We start from the raw sequence: 23,563 nt of genomic DNA on the forward strand, positions 1-23,563 counted from the left end.
AATTAATCATCTCCTAAAAGGCCCTACCTCCTAAAACCATTACCTTGGGCATTAGGTTTTCAACATACAGATTTTGGAAGACACAAAGATATAGACCACAGTAGAAGAGGAATTAGACTCCACCTTTTATTTTTATTTTATTTTATTTATTTACTTGAGACAGAGAGAGCACAAGCAAGTGTGAACAGGGAGGGGAGTAGGGAGAGGGAGAGAGAGGGAGAAGCAAGCTCAGCACTGAGCAGGGATCCAGGGGAGGGGCTCGTACCCAGGACTCAGATCTTGACCAAAGCCAAAGGCAGATGCTTAACAGACTCAGCCACCCAGATGTGCCATGACTACACCTTTTGATGGGGAGGGGGTATCAAGTTTCTGGAACAGCATGTGGGATCAAAAATGTTGAGGTTATTCTTGGAAAATATGCTACAGAGGCTATATGAAGATGTACAATCCTCTTACTCCCAGAGATCTTTCAGTTATACATTTTATATCTGCCCTATTAACTTCAAACATCTTGGATGGAAACTAAAACATACTATGCACCAGGCACTGTTAAAAGCACTGTACTGTTCTCTCTGCCTGCCTCTCTGCCTACTTGTGATCTGTCAAATGAATATATAAAATCTTTAGGGGAAAAATAAAAAGCACTGTACTGTGTTTTTGCTATATTAAGATTATTCAATTCTACTGTAAAAATTGAAAGTGTGGGAGCAACTGATTATAAGACCTAAGGAGATTCATAAGATATGTTAAGTATAAATAGTAAATAAGTTATTACCCTATGAGGCATGTTAAAGACAAAATAAGTGGAACATAATTATGTTGAACACTGATAAAAATAATGGGATAAATGAAGGTCACAAACAGAAATGGCTGGAAAGGAATAAGTAGATCTTAAATATTCACAAGGTAAAGCTCATGTCATTTCCAGACTAACAACTATGTTATATCTAAATCAGTCACCAATTGGTGACATTCATTTTGGCCCCACATCTTCTCTTCCCAGGAAATACAAATACAACTCATAGCTGTTCAGGTTAATTTATGTCAAGTTACAGCTGTAAGCAGGTCTACTTGATCCTGCATCTCCAAAATAGCCAGTGTGTGTTGGCTTCATGTTTTGTTTATTGAGACCTCTTGTTAATCCTTAGCTTTTTTTTTTTCCCCTTAAGATTTTATCTGAGAGAGAGAGCACAAGTTGGGGGTGTATGTGGCAAGGGAGAAGTAGACTCCCGCTGAGTTGAAGAGCCCTGTAAGGGACTCCATCCCACGACCCTGAGATCATGACCAGAGCCAGAGTCATATGCTTAACTGACTGAGACACTCATGTGCCCCTTAATTCTGCTGTTTAATAACTATACTGCCAGTCTGGAAAGCTGATGCAGCAAGGACAGTATATATGAACACTGAGTAACACTGAGATTTGGATAGTAGGGTCCTTCCTTCCTTCCTTCCTTCCTTCCCAACTCTTTCCCCTTGATGTAGGTTTTAAATTAACCTAGTAAACTGTATTTATTGAAGCAAATGAACTTGATCTGAACCTTTCTGTTCCATGACCTGTAAGATGGCCTGATTAGTAGCACAAGTGCACTTGGAAGCTACCATTGTAATTTCCCACCCCAATAAGTGCTTTGCAAGTAATATATTACTAAATCTACATAACAATCTTTTTAGGAAGGCATTATTATCCTTATCCTACAGGCGAGGAAACTGAATCTTGCAGAAGCTAAGTAACTTGTCCAAGGTAGCACAGCTAATAAATGAGGGAGCTAGAATTCATGCCCACCATGACAGGCTCCAGGATCCAGGCTCTCTTTCACTAAGTTCATTCATTTTTGTTTCTTCAATAGCAAACACAATGCCTGACATACAGCGGACATATTGTTTGATGACTTTAAATGGTACAATCCTTGCTCTTAGTCTATTGGCCATGTGGCCAATAAATTATTGGATTTCTTTAAGACTCGGTTTCTTCACAGAATTTAGCTATTATTTAAAGTCAAAATAGGTAAAACATTTTCTTCAGCACTTGACCCCTGGTAATTGCCTTAAGAAAGGTAACTCTCAACCCCCACTCCAGAGCAGGTTTTAGAAAGAGCTGATGTGCATTCTCAAAGCTTCATTTTCCATCCTATTCTACCACACTTCACAGGGTTATCCACAGAACAGGTGCCTGTTGTTCAAGGCATGACAAGGTTCTCCCAATATTTCAGCTTCAAGCTACTGAGTCTCGTTCACCTCATTTTTATTTGCTAAACTTTTTTTTTTTTTCTGTCGCAGTTATCTTTAGATCAATCCCCCTTGAGATATGGGTAGCAGGCATTCAATCACATTATTGCGACTCTGGGCACGACAAGGGGGGGGTGGGGAGGGGGGGAGGGGGCGGGATCTCTCTTGCTTCCTAGTGAATTACCCGTTAGTGATCTTTCCTTGGGCGGCGTGTCTGCACCCGTGAGAGGAGGGGCACTGCTGTACCCACCTCACACGAGTGTCCTGAAGATGAAATCCCTCGCTCACAGAGGCGCTCAGCAGCTACTTCCAAAAACTTAGTGTGTTTGTACATTTCCACAGAGCTTCCACAACACTGTCCTGAATTTGGTCCTTTCTTTACACCCCCCTCACTCTGGGAGCCCCACCTACCCATTCCCACACCCACTTTCCCCTCAACCACTTCTTTTCGGCTGCTGAAATACAAAACGAGGCGGCCTTTTCTCGTCATTAATTTTTAACAGTGCCGTTTTCTTTTTTCACCAATATGTGGCTTTTCCCACCACCGCTTCACACGCAGAGAAAGCCCTCTCTTCATCTCCTCCAGCGTCTCCTCCCCGCCCCCCCACCCGGGGCAGTCTCTCAGGACACGCCGAGTTAGCGCGACATACCGTGTTCCTGAGGCAAGGCGAGAGCTGGCTGGAGAGCCTCGACCCGAAGAGGTGGCCAGGCGTGGCCGGGCACCTCACGTACCAGTAAGTACAGCCGGGAGCCCGCCAAGCGGGCGGGGCCAAAAGCCACCGGCCGAATGTTTCACACAGCGAGCGGGGAAGCGAAGCCCCGGGGTTCCGGCCGAGTTCTTCTAGAGGCCGGCGGGAGGCGCGGTCCGGGTCCGGTAGCGGAGTGGGCGGGGCCTCTTGAAGTGGGCGGGACCCTGGGACCTGGGAGGCGGAGCCAGCAGGCGCAGGGAGTCCCTCACTGGGCAGGAGGGAGGCGGCGTCCGCCCGAAGGTTGGTGCGGGGTTGGCCGAGGCCGAGAGATGTCCTCAAGCCGCAGGCGGGAGGCGGGGCCGGCAGGGGTAGGCGGGGCCCTGAGGCGGGGGAGGCGGGGCCGGCCGTCTCAGGGGTTATTGCTCAAGAGGCTGGCGAGAAAGCGGGGACCGCGGGAGTAGGAGGGGTCTGTGCAGCTGGAGGCGGGGCGTACTCAGTGGACCCTCGGGCCACCAGGGTCCCGTCGTAGTTGGAGGTGGCTCGAGGCTCTCAGTTCCTTCAGCCCTCGTAGCTCTGGCGGAGTCTGCGCGATGGGTGACCCGGAAAGGCCGGAAGCGGCCAGGCCCGAGCTGGATAAGGTAAATGCTGCTGTTCCCTGTCCCGCCCCTTAGTCATGCCTGGCCCTTAGGTTGCAGGCTGCAGCCGGGACCTGCGAGGTGCAGGACTGCTGTAGAAAATTTTACACGTTGTGGTGGGCAACCCAGTGCAGGCCCAGGCGCGAGCCTTCGCCGCAGCCTGGTTTCGTGGTTGTGAGTGCTGGGGAAGCCGTCCGCAGGTAGGGGTGACGAGGGAGCCGGGTTTCTGCTCCGTTGCTCTGCTCCGGGGCCAGCCAAGGACGACGCTCTGAGGTTTCAGGCCCGGCCGGGAGCAGCGCCCCTCCCCCTCCCCCAAATAGTCCGACCCATACTTTCCTCTCATCTTTGCACGTCCGGAGCCCTCTGGCTGGGGAAACCCAGGCAAGGAATGAGGACAGGTGGATTTACTGAAGAAATGCATCCCTTTTCTAAGATGGTTAAAAGGAGTTGGAGACCCTGTGTGGAAATTGACACAGGTGGATGAGGTGGTGATGATCGGTAGACGGCGACGGGAAGTCCTCACAACAATGAAAAATATCAGGTTAGGAGCCCAGATTTGCTCAGACTGAGCCACTTAACTAGCTGTGACTCTCTGGGATTTCACTGTCTTCATTTATACAGTGTAAGTGATACTTCCCTCACAGAGGAGTAAGTCAAAGACTTTATGCAAAGTGCCACGGAAGTTGTGGGTGCCTCCTAAAACCCAAATTAACATGTTTATCTTCTGCTTCTATAATGGAAGTTCATAATAACAGTAAATCAATTTATTAAACTGTTGTAGGGTAGTTCAGATTGTTCTGTAATTTTCATACCCTGTTATTTCACAAATACTTCTAAACCATTTGTGTACAAGAGAAATACTTTTTGTATTTATCTTGAACCTGTTGGCTGTGTGTGATTTTTTTTTTTTAATAGTGTCAGCTTACAGAGACTGAGTCCTACATTTCTTTAGAAAGTTGAAGGGTCCAGACTTGGGGTTTTATAATATTTGATTTTGATTTTGTAAACATTTAGTAACTAATTAACAAGCTGTAAATATCCCTCAAACTTTTTCTTCCCCTTTTGAAACAAATACACTGAGTGCCAGTTTCCTCACTGGAAAAGGACAATTCGGATTTTTCTTTTTGTGCTACAACCATTCAGACTTAAGACCTGGAAGTTAACTTTTATTTATTATCACCTTCTCAATGACATAGGCCCACAAAGACAGAGGCAGAATTTTAGCTGTAGAATGAATTCTAGTGAGCATCTGGTCCAAAATTTTTTTTTTAAGATTTTATTTATTTATTTGACAGAGAGATAGATCCCAAGTAGGCAAAGAGGCAGGCAGAGAGAGAGAGAGGGAAGCAGGCTCCCTGCTGAGCAGAGAGCCCAATGCGGGGCTCGATCCCAGGACCCGGGATCAAGACCTGAGCCGAAGGCAGAGGCTTAACCCACTGAGCCACCCAGGTGCCCCAGGTCCAAAAGTTAACTTGAGTTGCAAGGATGCTTCAAGCACTTTGTTTCTGTGCAGCCACCTGCATTAGAATCACCTGGAGGGGCGCCTGGGTGGCTCATGGGTTAAGCCTCTGCCTTCCGCTCCAGTCATGATCCCAGGGTTCTGGGACAGAGTCCTGCATCATCGGGCTCTCTGCTTGGAGGGGAGCCTGCTTTCTCCTCCTCCTCCTCTCTCTTTCTCTGCCTGCTTGTGATCTCTCTCTCTCTCTCTCTGTCAAATAAATAAGTAAATAAAATCTAAAAAAAAATCTAAAAAAAAAAAAAAGAATCACCTGGAGTTGTAAAAAATGTAAATTACTGGGCCTCCATTCCAGACATGGTAAATCAAAATCTCTTGGGAGGGTCTGGGACTGCATTTTTAACAAGGACTTCAGGTGATTCTCATTCGCATATTTTAAGGAACACTGTCTTAAAGCGTACATAGATGGGCTTGAAAGGTTTTTATGAATCTCCTGAAGTTTATAGATTTTGTGTGTGCATGTGAATCTCCTGAGAAAGGGGTCCTTAGCTTTCATCAGTTTCTCGAAGTTACTATCATTAATCTAATCAATAGCCCTTATTTTCAAGGTAAGAAAGTTTAGGCCAGAAAAGAGAAAATGACGTGCCCAGGACCACATGATTCAATAGCAGAGCTGGGTTTAAAACCAAGTTCTTGCTTGTAGGCCAGTATTCTGTTTAGTCAGATTTGGTGAGAATAGAAAAATGAAAATGAAAGTGACAACCTGGGCGGATACAAATAGAGTAGGAACGTAGCCGCATCCACAAAGTCTTCACCTGAGAAGAGAGGCCAAAGCAAACAAATGAAAGTGGTGGAATTGGGGCTAGATTGAGAGGGAGGAGCCTCGTAGCATGCCAGCCTGGACCAGGGAATGGTGAGTGCTAGCTGGGGAATCTGCCCAGGGGTATCCTCTTCGGTGACCAGAAATTAAGGCAGGCAGGAACTAGAGACACCATTCTGAAAGACACAGTGGAATGTTGCCAAGGAATGCTTGTGTGTTTTGGACTTTATTTCAGGGTCTTATCACTTTACACCTGTGCAGCTACAACAACTTGTTCCTCTACCTCCAGTCTTACCCACTGTTTAATCCTTTTTACCATTCCTAAATTAATCCTTCACTAAACCAGGGCCTTTATGTCACTCCTCCCAAATAAAAACTCTTGAGATGGTCTCAATTCCCACCAAAAAGACCCAGTTCTGTAAACTGGCCAGGCCTTGTTGAAGCAGCTTTTTCATGCTAACCACCACATCTTAATTCAGGCTGTCCTGACATTTTCCCAAAGAAGACATCCAGATGGCCAACAGACACCTGAAAAGATGCTCAACATCACTCATCATCAGGGAAATGCAAATCAAAACTACAATGACATATCACCTCACACCTGTCAGAATGGCTAAAATTAACACAGGAAACAACAGATGTTGGAGAGGATGTGGAGAAAGGGGAACCCTCTTACACTGTTGGTGAGATGAAAACTGGTGTAGTCACTCTGGAAGACAGTATGGGGGTTCCTCAAAAAGTTAAAAATAGAGCTACCATATAACCCAGCAGTTGCACTACTTGTTATTTCCCCAAAGGATACAAACATACTGATTCAAAGGGACACATGCCCCATGATGTTTATAGCAGCATTGCCAGTCACAGCCAAATTATGGAAAGATCCCAAATGTCCACCAACTAGTGAATGGATAAATATACACACATATATAGTAGAATATTACTCAGCCATCCAAAAAGATGAAATCTTGCCTTTACAATGACATGGATGGAGCTAGAGTATATTATACTAAGTAAGATAAGTCAGAGAAAGGCAGATACCATATGATTTTACTCATACGGAATTTAAGAAATAAAACATGAACATAGGACAAGGGGGAAGCAAGAGGCAAAGGCAAACCTTAAGAGACTCTTAACTATAGAGAACAAATTAAGGGTTGATGAAGGGGAGATGGGCAGGGGGTGGGCTAAATGGATAATGTATTAAGGAGGTACTTGCTGTGATGAGCACTGGGTGCTGTAGGTAAGTGATGAATCACTAAATTCACCAAAGCAATATTACACTATATATTAACTAGTATTTAAATAAAAGCTTGAAAAAAAAATAATTCAGGCTGCCATTTGTACCGCTGAGATCAATACCATGGTTGCTACCAAAATCTAGGGCTTTTTTTCTTTTTCCAGTTCATCCTGGATTGATATCCAATGAATCTTCCTGATGCTACCCCTATTCCTATTAATTCAGATTCAGAAACTCTCCATGACTATCCACAGGAATGATGTTCAAACTGCCCTACAGTGAATGCCAGTACTTGGGGGTTGGGGGCAAATGGCAAGAGTTGGAGTATGAACCTCTCAATCTTCCAGATGTTTAAAAATCTTTGGTGCACATAATTACTTCCTAACCTCTTCCCCTGATTGATATCCAGAGTGTGGATCCTTTACAGAGTTCTCTGTTTCATCTGTTGACAGAGATGGCTTTAGCCAAATCAGATCACTTCTGCCTTTGCTTTTGACTATCCTACATTCATTTCAGCCACTTTTTTTTTTTTTTTAATGATTTTGTTTATTTGACAGAGTGAGCAAGCAAGAGAGCACAAGCAGGAGGAGTGGCAGGCAGAGGGAGAGAGAGAAGCAGGCTCCCCGTTGAACAGGGAGCCTGACACGGGGCTCAATCCCAGGACCCTAGGATCATGGCCTCAGCCAAAGGCAGATGCTTAACCAGCTGAGCCACCCAGATGCCCCCAGTTCAGCCACTTTTAATCCCAGCTGGCTCCTTTTCTTCCATTTGTCCTTCCAGTGTCAGCATTTTCTTGGCTGTATCCTCATCTGTGCTGCCTCTCTAAATTATCTCCCTGGATAATCCTTTTGGTGACTACCAATAGGACGGATCACCACCACTCCTCTGCCACAGTATTATATTTTTAACTGCCTACTGGATATCTTCAAACTGAACAAATTACATTTTTTATTAACCAAGTTGACTTTTTAAAGACTTTTGTGTTTGTCACTATTGTTGTGGCTTGGGTGGGTGGAGTTCATTCAAATTAAACTTTTGTTAAACATCTAATGGGAGAAGCAAGGGATTTGTCTGATTTATTCAATTATTCTCCAGATGCTGAGCACTTTCTTTGTGTCTCTTATTTCTTGATATGATCATCCAGTTGCCGGACACCTCAAGGGCATCTTCAACTCTTCCTTATCCTGGTCTCCAAAATCCAAGTTTTTAGCAAGAATGTTTAATTCTACTTCTGAATATCTCTTAAAGCAGCCTTCTTTTGTGTTTCTACTGCTGGTACCCTAGTTCAGGCAAGATTTGGGTAGGGTCATGATTTTTTAATTGTTCCCTCCCCCTGCAGTTTCTCTTCTAATCTGACCATATTTCTGGATAAGTAAGTTTTAAAAATATTTATTTATTTATCAGGAGGGAGGCGGAGGGAGAGAATCTTCAAGCAGACTAGCCACTAAATGCAAAGCCCCATGTGGGACTTTGCTCCCAACACCCATGAGATCATTGACCTGAGCTGAAACCCAGAGTCTGATGCTCAACCAATCAGTTAAGTATCTGCCATCAGCTCAGGCCATGATCATGATATGGGTTCAAGCCCCATATTGGGCTCCCTGCTACCAGGGAGCCTGCTTCTCCCTCCCACTGCTCATGCTCTCTCTCTCTCAAATAAATAAATAAATTCTTTTAAAAATTCTGTAGAATTAAGTGTAAGCAAGACAAGTATAATAAGATTGGGAGAGAATCCTATGAGAGAGAAGGACTCTGCACTCAGACTGTTTGAAAACTAGAAATTAGAATGTGTAAGTGATACATTGTGTCATGTTTATGTCAGAAAGACTTGAAACTTGAGAGTCCAATCAAATAAATAAAAATTTTTAAAAAGTCACATGCCATCATGCCTTTTTTCACATTGTTTTCTCCTCTAAAATATGAGTTCTTACCCCAGGTCCGTACAGGATAGTCTAGAGATCCTAGAGCTTTGAGATGTATGACCCTCCTTACATTGTATTAAAATGTATGTTGATTTTTTTTAAGCATCATGAAAATAAACAATGTATCATCTTTTTTTTTTTTAAGATTTTATTTATTTATTTGACAGAGATCACAGGTAGGCAGAGAGACTGGCAGAGAGAGAGAGAGAGCGGGAAGCAGGCTCCCCGCTGAGCAGAAAGCCCCACGCAGGACTCGATCCCAGGACCCTGAGATCATGACCCGAGCCGAAGGCAGCGGCTTAACCCACTGAGCCACCCAGGTGCCCCAACAATGTATCATCTTTAGCTCAATTCAGAAGTTTATGTTGGTTAAGAAACTCTTTCATGATGCTCTCCTAATCCAACAACTTCTTTTAACAACGCGCATGTTATCAGAATGGAACAGGAAGAATATAGGTACAAAAGTGACTTTCATTCTAATGGAAAGGTGCTAGTCTTTTGTTTTCGTAAATTCTGACATTGATCATTTGTTTCATCAGCATTAAAAACTCCCTCAGGACCAGGGTGCTTGGTACCAAAGAGTTACTGCTTATGATGGTTCACATAGCAAATACAGCGAAGGTAGGGAATTCCAGCTCTGTATCCATACCTGTATCCCAGGGACAAAATATATAAAGGCAACACAAACAAAAAACTTGACAGCTTCCATTTTAAAAATTTGCTTGAGTATTTGGAGAATGAATATCAACTAAATGCCAGGTGCTATGCTGGGTTCTAGGGATTCTACAAGAGTAAAGTTGGTCTTTACTCTCAAGAAGCATGGTCTAGAGGGGACTATAGACGAATAACAAGGAATTAAATTGTAGTGAGCTCTGTGCTATATCAGGGACCTAATCCAGGCCTTTGGAATGGTAGGGAAAATGGAGATATGGAACACTCAGAAAAGGCTTGCTTTGAGTGGTTATCAGGTTATCTCATTGATGTATTGTGGTCTTATGTTAAATTCAAAAGGTATCCAGTAACCCAATCACAAGATAAAGAGAAATTAGCATCCCATTCACTTACTTAGCTAACATTTATTGATGTTATGCTTGACACAGTATTTTGGGAGCACGGTAATAAATAAGAAGTGGTTTCTACTCTTCTTTGTGCTCTCCAGAGCTCAAGTGCTTTATCTGAGAAGGCCTACACCTTCGAATAAATAGTTACAAAATAAGACAGTCTCTTCTATAATGACAGCATGTGTGCAGTGTGCAAGCCCCACTGTATTTGTGTGGCCTCTGGCTTTGACTTTGTGCATCTTGTCTTAGCACACTTGCTTCAGAGAGGGTGGCTGATGGAAGCAATGGTGAAGATGAAGGAACATGATTGACCTGGCCCTGGAGAGAGAGAGACAGTTTGAGTTAGGAGTCCAGAATTTGAGTTAGGAATCCAGAGTCCAGATAAATGTATCCCAATAATCTTGATTTATACATTTTAAGCCTAATTCTATATACTTGGTACATATTCATTCGCATGGAAAGTACAACTCTTTTAATGCTTTTCCTAACTATTAAAATATATATTGGCACTGTTCCTTGTTGGCATACCATCATTTCCAAGTCGTATGTGTACAGGTATGTTCTTCTCACTTGATTCCACGAAGCTTTGAGCCAGCCCACACTGAGATCATCTGTAGTAAAGCTAACAAATAAATAGTAATAAAAATTGGTATATGGGAAGGTTCAGATGAACGAAGGTTGATAAATTGTTGGTCAGTAGTTTTCAGGTGAGTATGATGATAGTTCAGATTCGGAAAGAAAACATTAAAATAACGAAGTATGGGGGGAGAAAGAAAAAAGTAGGGGCGCCTGTGTGGCTCAGTCAAGTAAGTGTCTACCTTTGGCTCAGGTCATGATCCCAGGGTGCTGGGGTCAAGCACCCTGCTCAGGGGGACTCTGCTTTTCCCTGTCCCTCTGACTGTACACTGCTTGTGCTCTCACATGCACTCTTTCTCTCTTAAATGAATAAATAAAAAAATATTTAAAAATAAAACAAGAAAGTAGTTTATAATAGTATCCTGTCATGCCAGCATCCTATCTCTGAGAAAGGCACTGAAGGGATGTTTTGTACACAGACTAAGAAATTCGTACACCATGACATTTATGGATGTACTTTTGTGCTTATCCTTAAAGTAGCAATAATGACACTTGTTCCATGCTTATTATGAGCCAGGCTCTGTTTAAAGCACTTTTAATTATCAAGATTAACCAAAATGAGGTGTTATTTTTACTGATAAGGAAAAACCAAGTCTCAGAGAAGTTAAGCGACTTTCTGTGGTCGCACAACTAACCAAACACTGTTAACCAGGAATGGGTAACAGTAAAGGATTCAACCCAGGTGGATGGGCTCCTCAGTCTGTGCTGTGTCTCTGGATTCCCCCAGGGTGTGTTTAGATATGAATAGAGAGGGAATTTCTGCACAGAATGGGTGTTTTTAATTTGTTTTCCAAAGAGATTATCTTCAGATACCAACGAAAATGAAGTGAAGTCAGACGAAGAGCCGCTTCTACGTAAGAGTTCTCGCCGATTTGTCATCTTTCCAATCCAATACCCTGACATTTGGAAAATGTATAAACAGGCACAGGCATCCTTCTGGACAGCAGAAGAGGTAAGTGGCCTCACCTTTGCCAGCAGGCGTGTTCTGTAATGTAGTGTCACATTTTCTGTTGTGGGACATTGGAAAATGTTAACTTATATTGTTAGATACATTGAAGAAGATCAGTTGTATAACATAATGCTTGGAATTACTGAAACTCAAGACAGTGTTTGCCAATGTTTTCCGTTTAGACTGCAGTCTATAAACGTGTTTCCTGATATAAAAATGGCCTCTCAGTCTTCCGGGTTTTTACTTCCAATATATTTTAGAACATTTTCTATTTTTAAATAGACTTTTAATTTGCTGTGGCCAAATAAGACTAGTCTTAACCTGTGGCTGGCAGAATGAGTAAAATTGTGTTATGGCTGAAAAATGAGAGTGAACGCCACAGAGACCCTAAGGGATGCTTCCATTGAGAGACTTAGCTGATTGTGCAGAACTGTGGTGGAGAATTTGCCTGCTTGGACAATGAGCTCCCGAGCTGCCCACCAGAGCGCCTCCCAATCTGGCCCCACCCTCAGTCACATCAAACCTGGCACTGCTGCCCCAGCAGCCTGGAAAGTTCTAGAATGCTGTATGTTAGGGGGGCATTTTCCACCAAGAAAATGAGTTGAACACAGTAAATTCGAAAATACTTGCTGGTTTGGCAAGGACAGTTGGTCATGTAAGTGGCTGCCCTGTAGTCTAAGTGAACCCACAAACAATCCTTGTTTTCCTCTTTGAATATGATGGATGATACCTACATTGCATACTTCCTCTGTGTGTGTGTTTATTTGTCAATGTAAACAGATAAATGGATATATCTATGTAGATAGATATATTCAGACCTATTTTTCAGAAGATTATTTTTGTGCACATAAACACGCAGTGTTAAGAAAGCAGGCTCTCGGGTGCCTGGGTGGTTCAGTGGGTTGAGCCTCTGCCTTTGGCTCAGGACCAGATTGCCTAGGTACATATTCTTTTTTTTTTTTTTTCTTTTAAGATTTTTATTTATTTATTGACAGAGAGGGAGGTCACAAGTAGGCAGAGTGACAGGCAGAGAGAGAGAAGGCTCTCTCAGCAGAGAGCCTGAAGCGGGGCTCGATCCCAGGACCCTGAGATCATGCCCTGAGCTGAAGGCAGAGGCTTAACCCACTGAGCCAGGTACATATTCTGACTCTGCCACCTACTAGCTGTGGAACTGGGAAAATTGCTTAACCTCTCTTTGTATCCTCATTGGAAAACTGAGCTAACAGTACCTAGTTCATTGGGTTATTATGAGGATTAATGAGAGGAGTCTCATGAATGAGATCAGTGAGATGTCTAGAATGCCACATGGCACTTAGCAAGCACTAAATAAATGTAAGCTATTTTACACAGAATGAGGGAGAGTGACATTAGAAATCAGAAGGCACCAATTGTTGAAGCTTTGATGACACTAATTTTACCCATTTATCCACCTGTGTTATATTGTTAAAACTCTTTGTTATACTGTAGTTAACATACAGAGCAAAAAACCCCAAACAAAATAAAAACCCAGTATTTTCAAATTGGGTCATACTGCTTGGCACACCTGACTGTTCCTAACTGTGGTTTTCTAGGATGTATTTTTTAGATTTGGTTAAGAGAACAAATGGAGCACACAGGTGGCTTTTTCATTCATCATGTTAAAAAGCTACTGTGATACTTGGGTTTCTCAAAATTCATTTGAAAATTACTTGAATATTTTAGCAAATGTAACGTGTTGTATTATGACTAAGAAATACTAATTAAAAAATTAAAATACACAAGTTGGTACATATTTTGTTTATTTAAATATACATTTTAAAAGGAAGTCAAACACATATAGTGCCACATATTTTTCCTCTAAACAAATTATGTTAACTTTAGATTTCATTGTTTTATCTGTGGTTTAGCTTTATTCCTAAATATGGCTGATCATCAGAAAACTTGATTCAGAAGAAAAAAGTCTAGGGTTTTGGATTTTTTATTTTAAAGCTACCAGGCAATTCTAATAACCAGCAATTTGGAATCAATATTTAGAAAGTGAAATTGAGAATTTGTCCAAAGGAGATAAAACTAGGAGGGATGGTTTACGTTTTAAGAATGGGAGATGACCAGTGTAGTATAAATGAAATATTTTGAAGTTGAATGTTTGAAGAGATAAGTTTAATATTTAAGAGTGAGCATATTACAATATAAAATTTAATATCAGGAGTAAAACACATAAAAACTAGGAAGGTGTCCTTCAGTTAATTCTGAGTTGAACTCTTAAGAGATTAGGATCTGATATTTAGCTTGCATGTTTTAAAAGATACATACAAGTATACCCCCCAAACCCATTGTATCTCCAACACTTACTTTTTCTAAAGATTTATTTATTTATTTGAAAGAGGGAGAGCAGGAGGTCAGTGGGGGACAGAAGGAGAGGGATAATCTCAAGCAGACTTCCCACTGAGCATGGAGGCCAGTGTGGGGCTTGATCTCACCACCCTGAGATCATGACCTGAGCTACAATCAAGAGTCAGATGCTTTGCCAATTGAGCCACCCACGGTTCCTCTCCAATACTTATTATAGTGTCTGGAATGTAGTAGGTACTCAGTAAACATTTAAAGAATAAAGTGACAGGAAAAAGAATTTCAAAAAAGAACACCAATAATGAAACAATCATTTTTGGAGTGGTTAAAGAAATTAGGGCTTTGTTAGAATAAATAAAAGGACAAAGGACAGCTATATATTTTAAATGTTTGTGAAGTTATTGTGAAAAATACTTCAGAGATCTTCTTAAGACAAAATAATATCTATAAGATACATTTAAATACCATCCATCCCAGAGCTCTGAGATCATGACCACAGCTGAAGTCAGATGCCCAACTGACTGAGCCATCCAGAGGCCCCCCCATTTTCAAAAATATTTCTATTCCCAGAGGAAGCCATGTCAGTAAATTGCTTTAAAACCTGGGTTGTTACATGCCTGATATTATTTTCTGGGTATAAAACTAGATTAGCTGGCAGTAAAGTAGTAGCTACTATTGCTGAATAGGTAGCTAATCCAACACAACACTAAGTGTTACATATCATGTTAAAGCAATGGCTGCTGAAAGTTATTAATTTATTCTGCCTCAGTTAGCCAGAGTAGAGTCCTTTAAAATGCTTTTCTTTTATTGTGTTCCTTTGTAATAGTCTTAGTCAATTTGGGTTGCTATGATACCATAGACTGGATGGCTTACAAACAGGAGAATTTTATTTCTCACAGTTCTAGAGGCTGGGAATTCCAAGATAAGTCTCTGGCAGATTTGGTGTCTGGTGAGGTCCGGGTTCCTGGTTCAGTGATAGCTGTTAACTTTGTGTTTTCCTATGGCAGAAAGGTTGAGGAAGTTCTCTGAGGACTCTTTTATAAGGGTACTAATCCCATTCACGAGGGCTCCACCTGTATGATCCAATCACCTGCCAAAGATTCCATCCCCCTCCAAGTACCATCACACTGGGCATTAGTTTCAAATACATGAATTTGGTTGAGGGGGTGGGGGATGTGAACATTCAGTCTATATCCTTATCCTTAAAGTAGAATATTAACATCTTTTCCTCTTTCACATTTTACTGCTAATGACTTGTCCCTCCCTAACTTTGAGATGGAAGTTAGTTATCCAAACACTTTGAGAAGAATTAAACACTGAGGTAAACATTTTGAAAATCTTCTTATTTCAGGTTGACTTATCAAAAGATCTCCCTCACTGGAACAAGCTTAAATCAGAGGAGAAGTATTTTATCTCTCACATATTGGCCTTTTTTGCAGCCAGTGATGGAATTGTGAATGAAAATTTGGTAAGATTTTTGTTGTACTTCTGTTCCCATTCAGCAGCTAAATGATGATAATGGCAGTAAGACAATTAGACTAAGGATGAAAAATGACTTCTAGGAAATGAACTAGATATAGCTTAACTTTCAAAGATATTTTTCTGATGAAGTGTCAGAGAAAAGAATGCATTTCTCCCATTTGACCAGCAAAATATCATGAAATCAAGCATCTTGTGCCCATCAAAACTACTTACAAAGCATAGACATGAGTTCCATTTTACCCTTCAATAGTAATCTTAATGGAGAGCCTGTACCTTAATAACCTTTCTGGAGCTCTATCTTGAAGCATTGCATTCTGGCTCCCCATTTTTTAACATGTATTATGGTTGGCCAGGAGGCCTGCTTTCTTGTTAAAGAGAATTAGAAAGATACAAACTTTGACCATGAATTAGAAGGGGCTTCAATCTGTTGGTCTTCTGTTGAGGAAAATAAAGACTTAGGGTCAATTTTTGATAGCTGTTCTTTGAAATTTACTTGGCTTTGTAGGAAGTATCTCCACCTATTAGGTCAATTCATATAATTGCTTAAGGGTACATTATGCAACTAATTTATTGGGGAGGATTGATGGATAATACTGCTTAAAATAATCCATAAGTTCTGTCTAACCTGTTTGTGGCATGACAGGTAATTTTTAAGTGATAATGTCCAGGTTCTGATTTGCAATGTTTATGAGAGGTCACAGAATTGGATATGTTTCCCTTATTTTTGTAGGTGGAGCGCTTTAGTCAGGAGGTACAGGTTCCAGAGGCTCGCTGTTTCTATGGCTTTCAGATTCTCATCGAGAATGTTCACTCAGAGATGTACAGTTTGCTAATAGACACTTACATCAGAGATCCCAAGAAAAGGTATTACATTTTATTTGCAAAGGTTTATGCTGTTGCTTATGTTAAGAGCAGAATTAACTCCAAAAGCAAATGTAAGGGAAAGATGATTCAGATGTTTTCTATTGCTTAATAATGTGTTGGGTTAAAAAGAACTTGTATAGAACCAGTTTGTCTTTGGGTATTATATCTTTAAAAGCTGCTTAATAATGCATGCCCTTTAGAAATTGAGTATTGACTTTAGTCAGTTTTATATCAAACCAGAGCCAAATCACTAATTTGAAATTTTAGTTTTATTTCTATACTTTGTAGACATGCAAAAATACAGAAAAACGGCAGATCTGGTTGCACTTTTTATAGACGATTAAACTAATGAAATTTTTTTCTGATTAAGAAAGACAGATGAAGGGGCGCCTGGGTGGCTCAGTGGGTTAAGCCGCTGCCTTCGGCTCAGGTCATGATCTCAGGGTCCTGGGATCGAGTCCCGCATCGGGCTCTCTGCTCAGCAGGGAGCCTGCTTCTCTCTCTCTCTTTCTGCCTGCCTCTCCATCTACTTGTGATCTCTCTCTGTCAAATAAATAAATAAAATCTTTAAAAAGAAAAAAAAAAAAAAAAAGAAAGACAGATGAATAACTTTTCCATTCTTTTGTTTTTACAGAGAATTTTTATTTAATGCAATTGAAACAATGCCATATGTTAAGAAAAAAGCCGACTGGGCCTTACGATGGATAGAAGATAGAAAATCTACTTTTGGTAAGTAGTTTTAATTTAAAATGATCACATTTGCCTCAGTTGACATAACACTTTTTATGTGGTGTGACTATCAGGTATAATTGAAGCCCCAGAATGGAAAAGGAGTACAAATGTCTCCACGTACACCTTTAGTAAAATCATTACTCCTAATAATTAGAAACCAGTAGTAAAATAATCTAAAGCTGTTACCTGTTTTGTTTAGTAAGTTGAAAGTTGAAAGGTTAAGATGTCAGTACATAATTATAGATAAATAAAAGTCACCTGGAATCTGACAAGAATATTATAGCAATCACAGTTTGTCTCTGATTTCATGAATATTTAAGGGAATAAAAGCAAGTCAAAGTCACATTTTTTTCAGGGAACAAATATGTAGTTTCTGAAAAACTATCACATAATAGTTGCTCAATAAGTATTTACTTAATTTAATTAAAATATTCAGATCCTTCATTTGAATAGCTCTGAGTACCTGTCTCATACTTATCTATTTCATAATTAGTGGTCTTTATTTTCTGGTTTTATTCATTATGGGGGAAGCAAGTCTCAAAATTTTTGGTCTCAGGACTTCTTTGTACTCTTAAAAATAAGGACTCTTAAAAAATAGGACTCGGGGCGCCTGAGTGGCTCAGTGGGTTAAAGCCTCTGCCTTTGGCTCAGGTCATGATCCCGGGGTCCTGGGATCAAGCCCCGCATCGGGCTCTCTGCTCAGTGGGGAGCCTGCTTCCTCCTCTCTCTCTGCCTACCTCTCTGCCTGCTTATGTGCTCTGTCAAATAAATAAATAAATAAAATCTTTTTAAAAAAAATAGGACTGTCCTATTAGTGTGAATTATTGATATTTCCATATTAGATATAAAACAGAGCAATTTAAATAATTATTAATGCATTTAAAAGCAATAGAAAAAAAACATATTTTATTATAAATAACATGTATTTATGAAAAAAACACTACTTCCTCTCTCCCCCAGATTTTGCAAACCTTTTAAATGTCTGACTTAATAGAAGACAACTGGATTGTATCTGCTTCCACATTTAATTTGTTGCAGAATATTGTTGTAGTTTCCTTTATAGTTATGAAGAAAATCCAGTATTACTCAGATAAGTAATTAGAAAAGGGAAGATTATTTTAGTAGGCTTCTCAGGTTATTGTGGATATGTCATGTAGCCTCTGGAAATAACCACTGTACACTCATGCAAGAAAGGTAGTAAAAAAAATAAATAGTGACTTGGCATTTTTAATGAAAATAGTTTTGACCCCATAGACCTCCTCAGTCTGTGGATTTCCAGGGACCCCCAGAACCACACGTTGAGAACCAGTAATGTAGAGTAAGGTATGGGATAGGCCTGTTATATATCAGGGAAGAAACAAATATATTTGCATTACCTTCAGTTCACTTCAAGAATAAGAAAAGTGATGGTTCTTAGTATGTGTAAAAATTATGCGAGAGTTTGCAGAAAACCCTTCAGAATCCTGGTCCTCACCAGAGAGTGATTTAGGAGGCCCAGGTAGGACCGAGGAATCTGCATTTTATACGCAGCTGATTTTCTCTTAAGTGGTTTAAGAAACACTGGCTTTAAAGGAAGGAGAGAAATATTAAGGTGTTCAATATGCATTGAAAATAGTATAGATAGGTACCAATGGAAAACGATGAACAGTCTTGCAGTTGGCATGTATTTCATAACTTTCCAGAGAGAAAGAAGAGGAGGGTAGCTGTCACCATGTGACAACAGCAGGGCTCCAGGTTAATTCTCCGTATTGCTCACTCTCAAGGCAGACCATGCTGCAGATGCAGAAAAGGCAGTGGACAAAATTTGGTATCCATTTATGATTAAAAACTCCCAAAAAAGCAAGTATAGAAGAAATATACCTTAACATGATAAGGCCATATATGACAAACTCAGAGCTAACATTATACTCCATTGTGAAAAGCTGAAAGCCTTTCCTCAAGATCAGGAGCAAGACAAGATGCCCACTCTCACCACTTTCTTTCAACACAGTATTAGAAGTCCTAGCTGGAGCAATAGAGGCAAGGGGGAAAAAAGACATCTAAATTGGAGAGGAAGAAGTAAAACTCACTGTTTGCAGATGATATGACACACACATATATAGATATATGTGTGTGTATGTATATATATAGAAAACCCAAAAGACTCCATGAAAAAAACTATTCATTGAAGTTGCAGGATGCAAAATTAGTATGCAGAAATCTGTTGTGTTTCTATATGATAATAACTATCAGAAAGAGAACTCAAACCCATTTACAATTGCACCAACAAGAATAAAATACCTAGAAATACATTTAACCAAGGAAATGGGAACCTGTGTATTGAAAACTCTAAGATATTAATGAAAGAAATTGAAGACACAAATAAATAGAAAGATATTCTATGCTCAGAGATTGAAAGAATCAATATTGCTAAAATATCCATAATACTCAAAACAATTTAGATTAAATACAATCTCTATCAAAATCCCAATAGCATTTTTTCAAATAAATAGAAAAAATAATTCTAAAATTTATATGAAACTACAAAAAAATCCCAAATAGGCAAACAATCTTGAGAAAGAACAAAACATCATCAAAATCCCTGGTTTCAAACTATCTTACAAAGCTACAGTAATCAAACCAGTATTGTATTGGTGTAAAAAACAGACACGTAAATCAATGGAACAGAATAACCCAGAAATAAAACCCATGCATATATGGTCAATTAATTTATGACAAAGGAGCCAAGAATGTACAGTGGGGAAAAGACAGTCCCTTTGATAATAGTATTGAGAAAAGTGGACAACTAAAAGCCAAAGAATGAAACTAAATTACAACTTACATGATACACGAAAATTAACTCAAAACAGATTAAAGATTTGAATGTATGACCCAAAACCCTTAAGCTTCCAGAAGAAAACATAAGTGGTAAACTCTTTGATACAGGTCTTGGCGATGATATTTTGAATTCAATACCAACAGCAAAATAACAGAAGCAAAAATAAACAAGTGGGACTACGTCAAACTAAAACCTTCTGCAAAGCAAAGGAAACCATCAACAAAATGAAAAAGCAATCTACTGGTATCTGATAAGGGGCTAATATCAAAAATATATAAAAAACATATATTATCCAATAGCAAAAAAAAAAAATTAAAATGAGAAGATCTGACTGGATATTTTCCCAAAAAATATATACAGATGGCCAACAGACACATGAAAAGATGCTGAACATCATTAAACCACAGGGATCTGTAAATCAAAACCACCTGTTACAATGCCTGTTACTGAAAGATAACAAGCATCCATGAAAATGTGGACAAGAGGGAACCCTTGTTAGTGGGAATATACATTATATTCGCCAGTATAGAGTCACTGGCGAAACCAGTATGGAACTTCTTAAAAAAATTAAAAATAGAACTACCATATGATCTAGCAGTTTCTCTTCTGGGTATCTGAAGAAAATTAAAACATGAACTCAGAAAGATATATGCACTCCCATGTTCACTGCAGCATTATTTATAATAGCCAAGATATGGAAACAACCTAAGTGCCCATCAAGATAAAGAAAATGTGAGGGGTGTGTGTATGTGTGTGTGTGTGTGTGTGTGTGTGTGTGTGTGTGTGTAATAATGGCATATTAGCCATAAAAACACAATGAAATGTCACCATTTGCAACAACATGGATGGACGTGAGGGCATTATGCTAAGTGAAATAAAGCAGACAAAGAAAGACAAATACTGTCTGATCTCTCTTATATAAGAACAAAACTAAAATCTAAGCTCATGGATACAATAGATTGTGGTTGTAAGAGGTAGGGGTCAGAAGAAATTAGTGAAAGGGGTCAGAAAGTTAAAAGAGAGTCTGACTGGCTTACTTGGACAAGTGTTAGTAATCAGCAAAACAAATAGGCTAATGTGTAAACCTTTGGGGAAAAAAAAGAATAAACATTTCCCATTACAGCTGACTCTTGAACAACACAGGTTGACCTATGTGGGCCCACTTATATGCAGATTTTTTTGATAAATATAGTACAGTACTATAAATGTACTTTCTCTTTCTTATAAATTTCTTAATAAAATTTTCTTTTGTTTTATTGTGAGAATACGGTATATAATACATATAACACAAAAAATATGTGTTTACTTATCTGTAAGGCTTCCAGTCAACAGTATGTTATTAGTATCTAGGTTTTGGGAGAATCGAAAGTTGTAAATGGATTTTTTTTTTTTTTAAAGATTTTATTTATTTATTTGACAGAGAGATCACAAGTAGGCAGAGAGGCAGGCAGAGAGAAAGAGAGAGGAGGAAGCAGGCTCCCTGCTGAGCAGAGAGCCCGATGTGGGACTCGATCCCAGGACCCTGAGATCATGACCTGAGCCGAAGGCAGTGGCTTAACCCACTGAGCCACTCAGGCGCCCCTGTAAATGGATTTTTAACTGCCCAGGATCTTAGCATCCCTAACCTCCATGTTGTTCAAGGATCAACTGTACATGCAAAACAAAACAACAACAACAAAAAAAAACCAACAAAACAGGAGCGCCTGGGTGGCTCAGTGGGTTAAGTCTTTGCCTTCGGCTCAGGTCATGATCTCAGGGTCCCGGGATCGAGCCCCGCATCGGGCTCTCTGCTCGGCGGATATTTATTGATTTATTTATTGCCAGGTGGAGGCAAAGAGGAAGGCAGAGAGAGGAGTAAGCAGGCTCTCCGCTGAGTAGAGAGCCCAATGCAGGGCTCAATCCCAGAATCCTGGGATCATGACCCAAGCCAAAGGCGGAGGCTTTAACCCACTGAGCCAACCAGGCGTCCCTGACATAAGATTTAAAGTAGACATACCTACATACCTTTCTTCTGTAGTAGGTAGAAGTGTCATATTTCCTCCTCTGAAGACCCTTGGCTGTGGCACTAGTTTGTTAATTTTGATTTTTGGCAAAATAGTTGTGATATAAATATATATGTAAAAATATGTGTATTTTATAGATGTGAGCTTGAAAATGTTTACAGGATGTGATATTTCAGAAAATAAAACTATTTTATGTCCCCCAGGGGAAAGAGTGGTAGCTTTTGCTGCTGTAGAAGGGATTTTCTTCTCAGGATCTTTTGCTGCTATATTTTGGCTGAAGAAAAGAGGTCTCATGCCTGGACTCACGTTTTCCAATGAACTCATCAGCAGAGATGAAGTAAGGAATGAAATATTCTTCTAGTTAATATTTGTATTTGTATTTGGTGTTCATTTATTTTTCTTTCCCCTGGAAAATGATGATATCCTGGTAATTAAAAGAAAACACAAAGTAATTTCTTCCTCGGTTTTTAAGAATTGTATTTTTCTCCTGCCTCTTACTATTTGTCAGTCTCCCCACTCATCCTTAAATACATCAAATCCTGGGTTCCGACCTTGGCCTCTCTCCTTCACTGTATGTGACCTCCTCCTGGCTAATCTTATCTATTTCCAGATCAGGAACCATTTAGATGCTCCTAAACAATCCAAACTGAGCGTATTCTTTCCTGAGCTTCAAACCCAGGTGGTCAAGTGCATTTTAGTTTCTCCTGGAAGGCTCCACAGATAACTCCAACCTAATATTTCAGAAATCAAACTCATCATCTTTCTCCCCAGATTCATTCTTCTGTTTTCCCTGTCTCATTCGGTGGTGCTACCTTCTATCCAGTCATCCAAATTTGAAATCTGGAAGTCATTTTGGATTGCTTTTTCCCTTTCTCAGCCACATCCAGCCAGTAACTACATCTTATCTCCCTTTGCCTGCGATACCCTTTCCATCTTCCTGCCATTTTTTCCCCATTTGTTGATTACCTTCTTACAAGTTGCAACTCAAAACTTCCCTGACTCAGTTAGATAGAACTGACTACTTTTCCTCTATGTATCCCTTTGAAAGGGGAATCTGTCCCTGTCTTAGAGTCAGTAACATGTACTATACTTCCTGCCTCTCTCCTCTGCTGGACTCAAGGCTCCCTGTGTGCAGGCACCTTGTCTTACTTTTTATTCCTCTTCTCAGGGTTTACCCCATCACAGCCATCAGCTCACAGGTGTTGGCTACACTAATCCTGGCCCCTCAGCTTCTTTCTTTTTTTTTTTTTTTTTAAGATTTTATTTATTTATTTGACAGACAGAGATCACAAGTAGGCAGAGAGGCAGGCAGAGAGAGAGAGAGGAAAGCAGGCTCCCTGTGGAGCAGAGAGCCCGATGCGGGGCTCGATCTGCGGGGCTCGATCCCAGGACCCTGAGATCATGCCTGAGCCAAAGCAGCGGCAGGCAGTGGCTTAACTCACTGAGCCACCCAGGCACCCCACCTCAGCTTATTTCTTAGTGACCTTGTCAAGTTATCAACTTCTCTGAGCCCCAGTTGCTTCAGCTATAAATCTTGACAGGGTTTTGTTAAAATAAAAGGAGCCGGTATGTGTGAAAATGTAAGTTAAGTGCCATAAAATGCTTTCTATGATTTTTGTTGTTTCATGTCTTTCAGTTTCTAATAATTTCTTATCATGAATGTCATATGTGGTATTTATAGAGAATTAAGAGAATCAAATCACTC

General features: G+C 40.3%; 1 protein-coding gene and 1 long non-coding RNA gene across 3 annotated transcripts in view; one reads left to right on the forward strand and one right to left on the reverse strand.

Moving 5' to 3' along the window:
- LOC309859961 overlaps positions 1-3,069 on the reverse strand; it is a 72,734-nt gene extending 69,665 nt beyond the window's left edge. Inside the window, exon 1 of the long non-coding RNA XR_014309060.1 lies at positions 2,877-3,069. This is a non-coding gene — a long non-coding RNA (uncharacterized lncRNA). The remainder of the gene's footprint in view (positions 1-2,876) is intronic.
- A 201-nt stretch (positions 3,070-3,270) lies between these two features.
- Positions 3,271-23,563, forward strand: part of RRM2B (ribonucleotide reductase regulatory TP53 inducible subunit M2B) — a 33,294-nt gene continuing 13,001 nt past the window's right edge. Inside the window, exons 1-6 of one of the 2 annotated variants that reach the window (XM_082721279.1) lie at positions 3,271-3,553; positions 11,479-11,634; positions 15,311-15,427; positions 16,172-16,305; positions 16,940-17,034; positions 22,062-22,195. In XM_082721279.1, coding sequence (XP_082577405.1) covers positions 3,506-3,553; positions 11,479-11,634; positions 15,311-15,427; positions 16,172-16,305; positions 16,940-17,034; positions 22,062-22,195 — 684 coding nt within the window. In that variant the 5' untranslated portion in view covers positions 3,271-3,505. Of the gene's footprint in view, positions 3,554-3,909; positions 4,092-11,478; positions 11,635-15,310; positions 15,428-16,171; positions 16,306-16,939; positions 17,035-22,061; positions 22,196-23,563 lie in introns of those variants that run through there. The other variant, XM_082721280.1, reaches the window with a different exon arrangement.

The sequence above is a fragment of the Mustela nivalis genome, assembly GCF_964662115.1.
Source record: "Mustela nivalis genome assembly, chromosome: 2".
NCBI classification, from domain to species: domain Eukaryota; kingdom Metazoa; phylum Chordata; class Mammalia; order Carnivora; family Mustelidae; genus Mustela; species Mustela nivalis.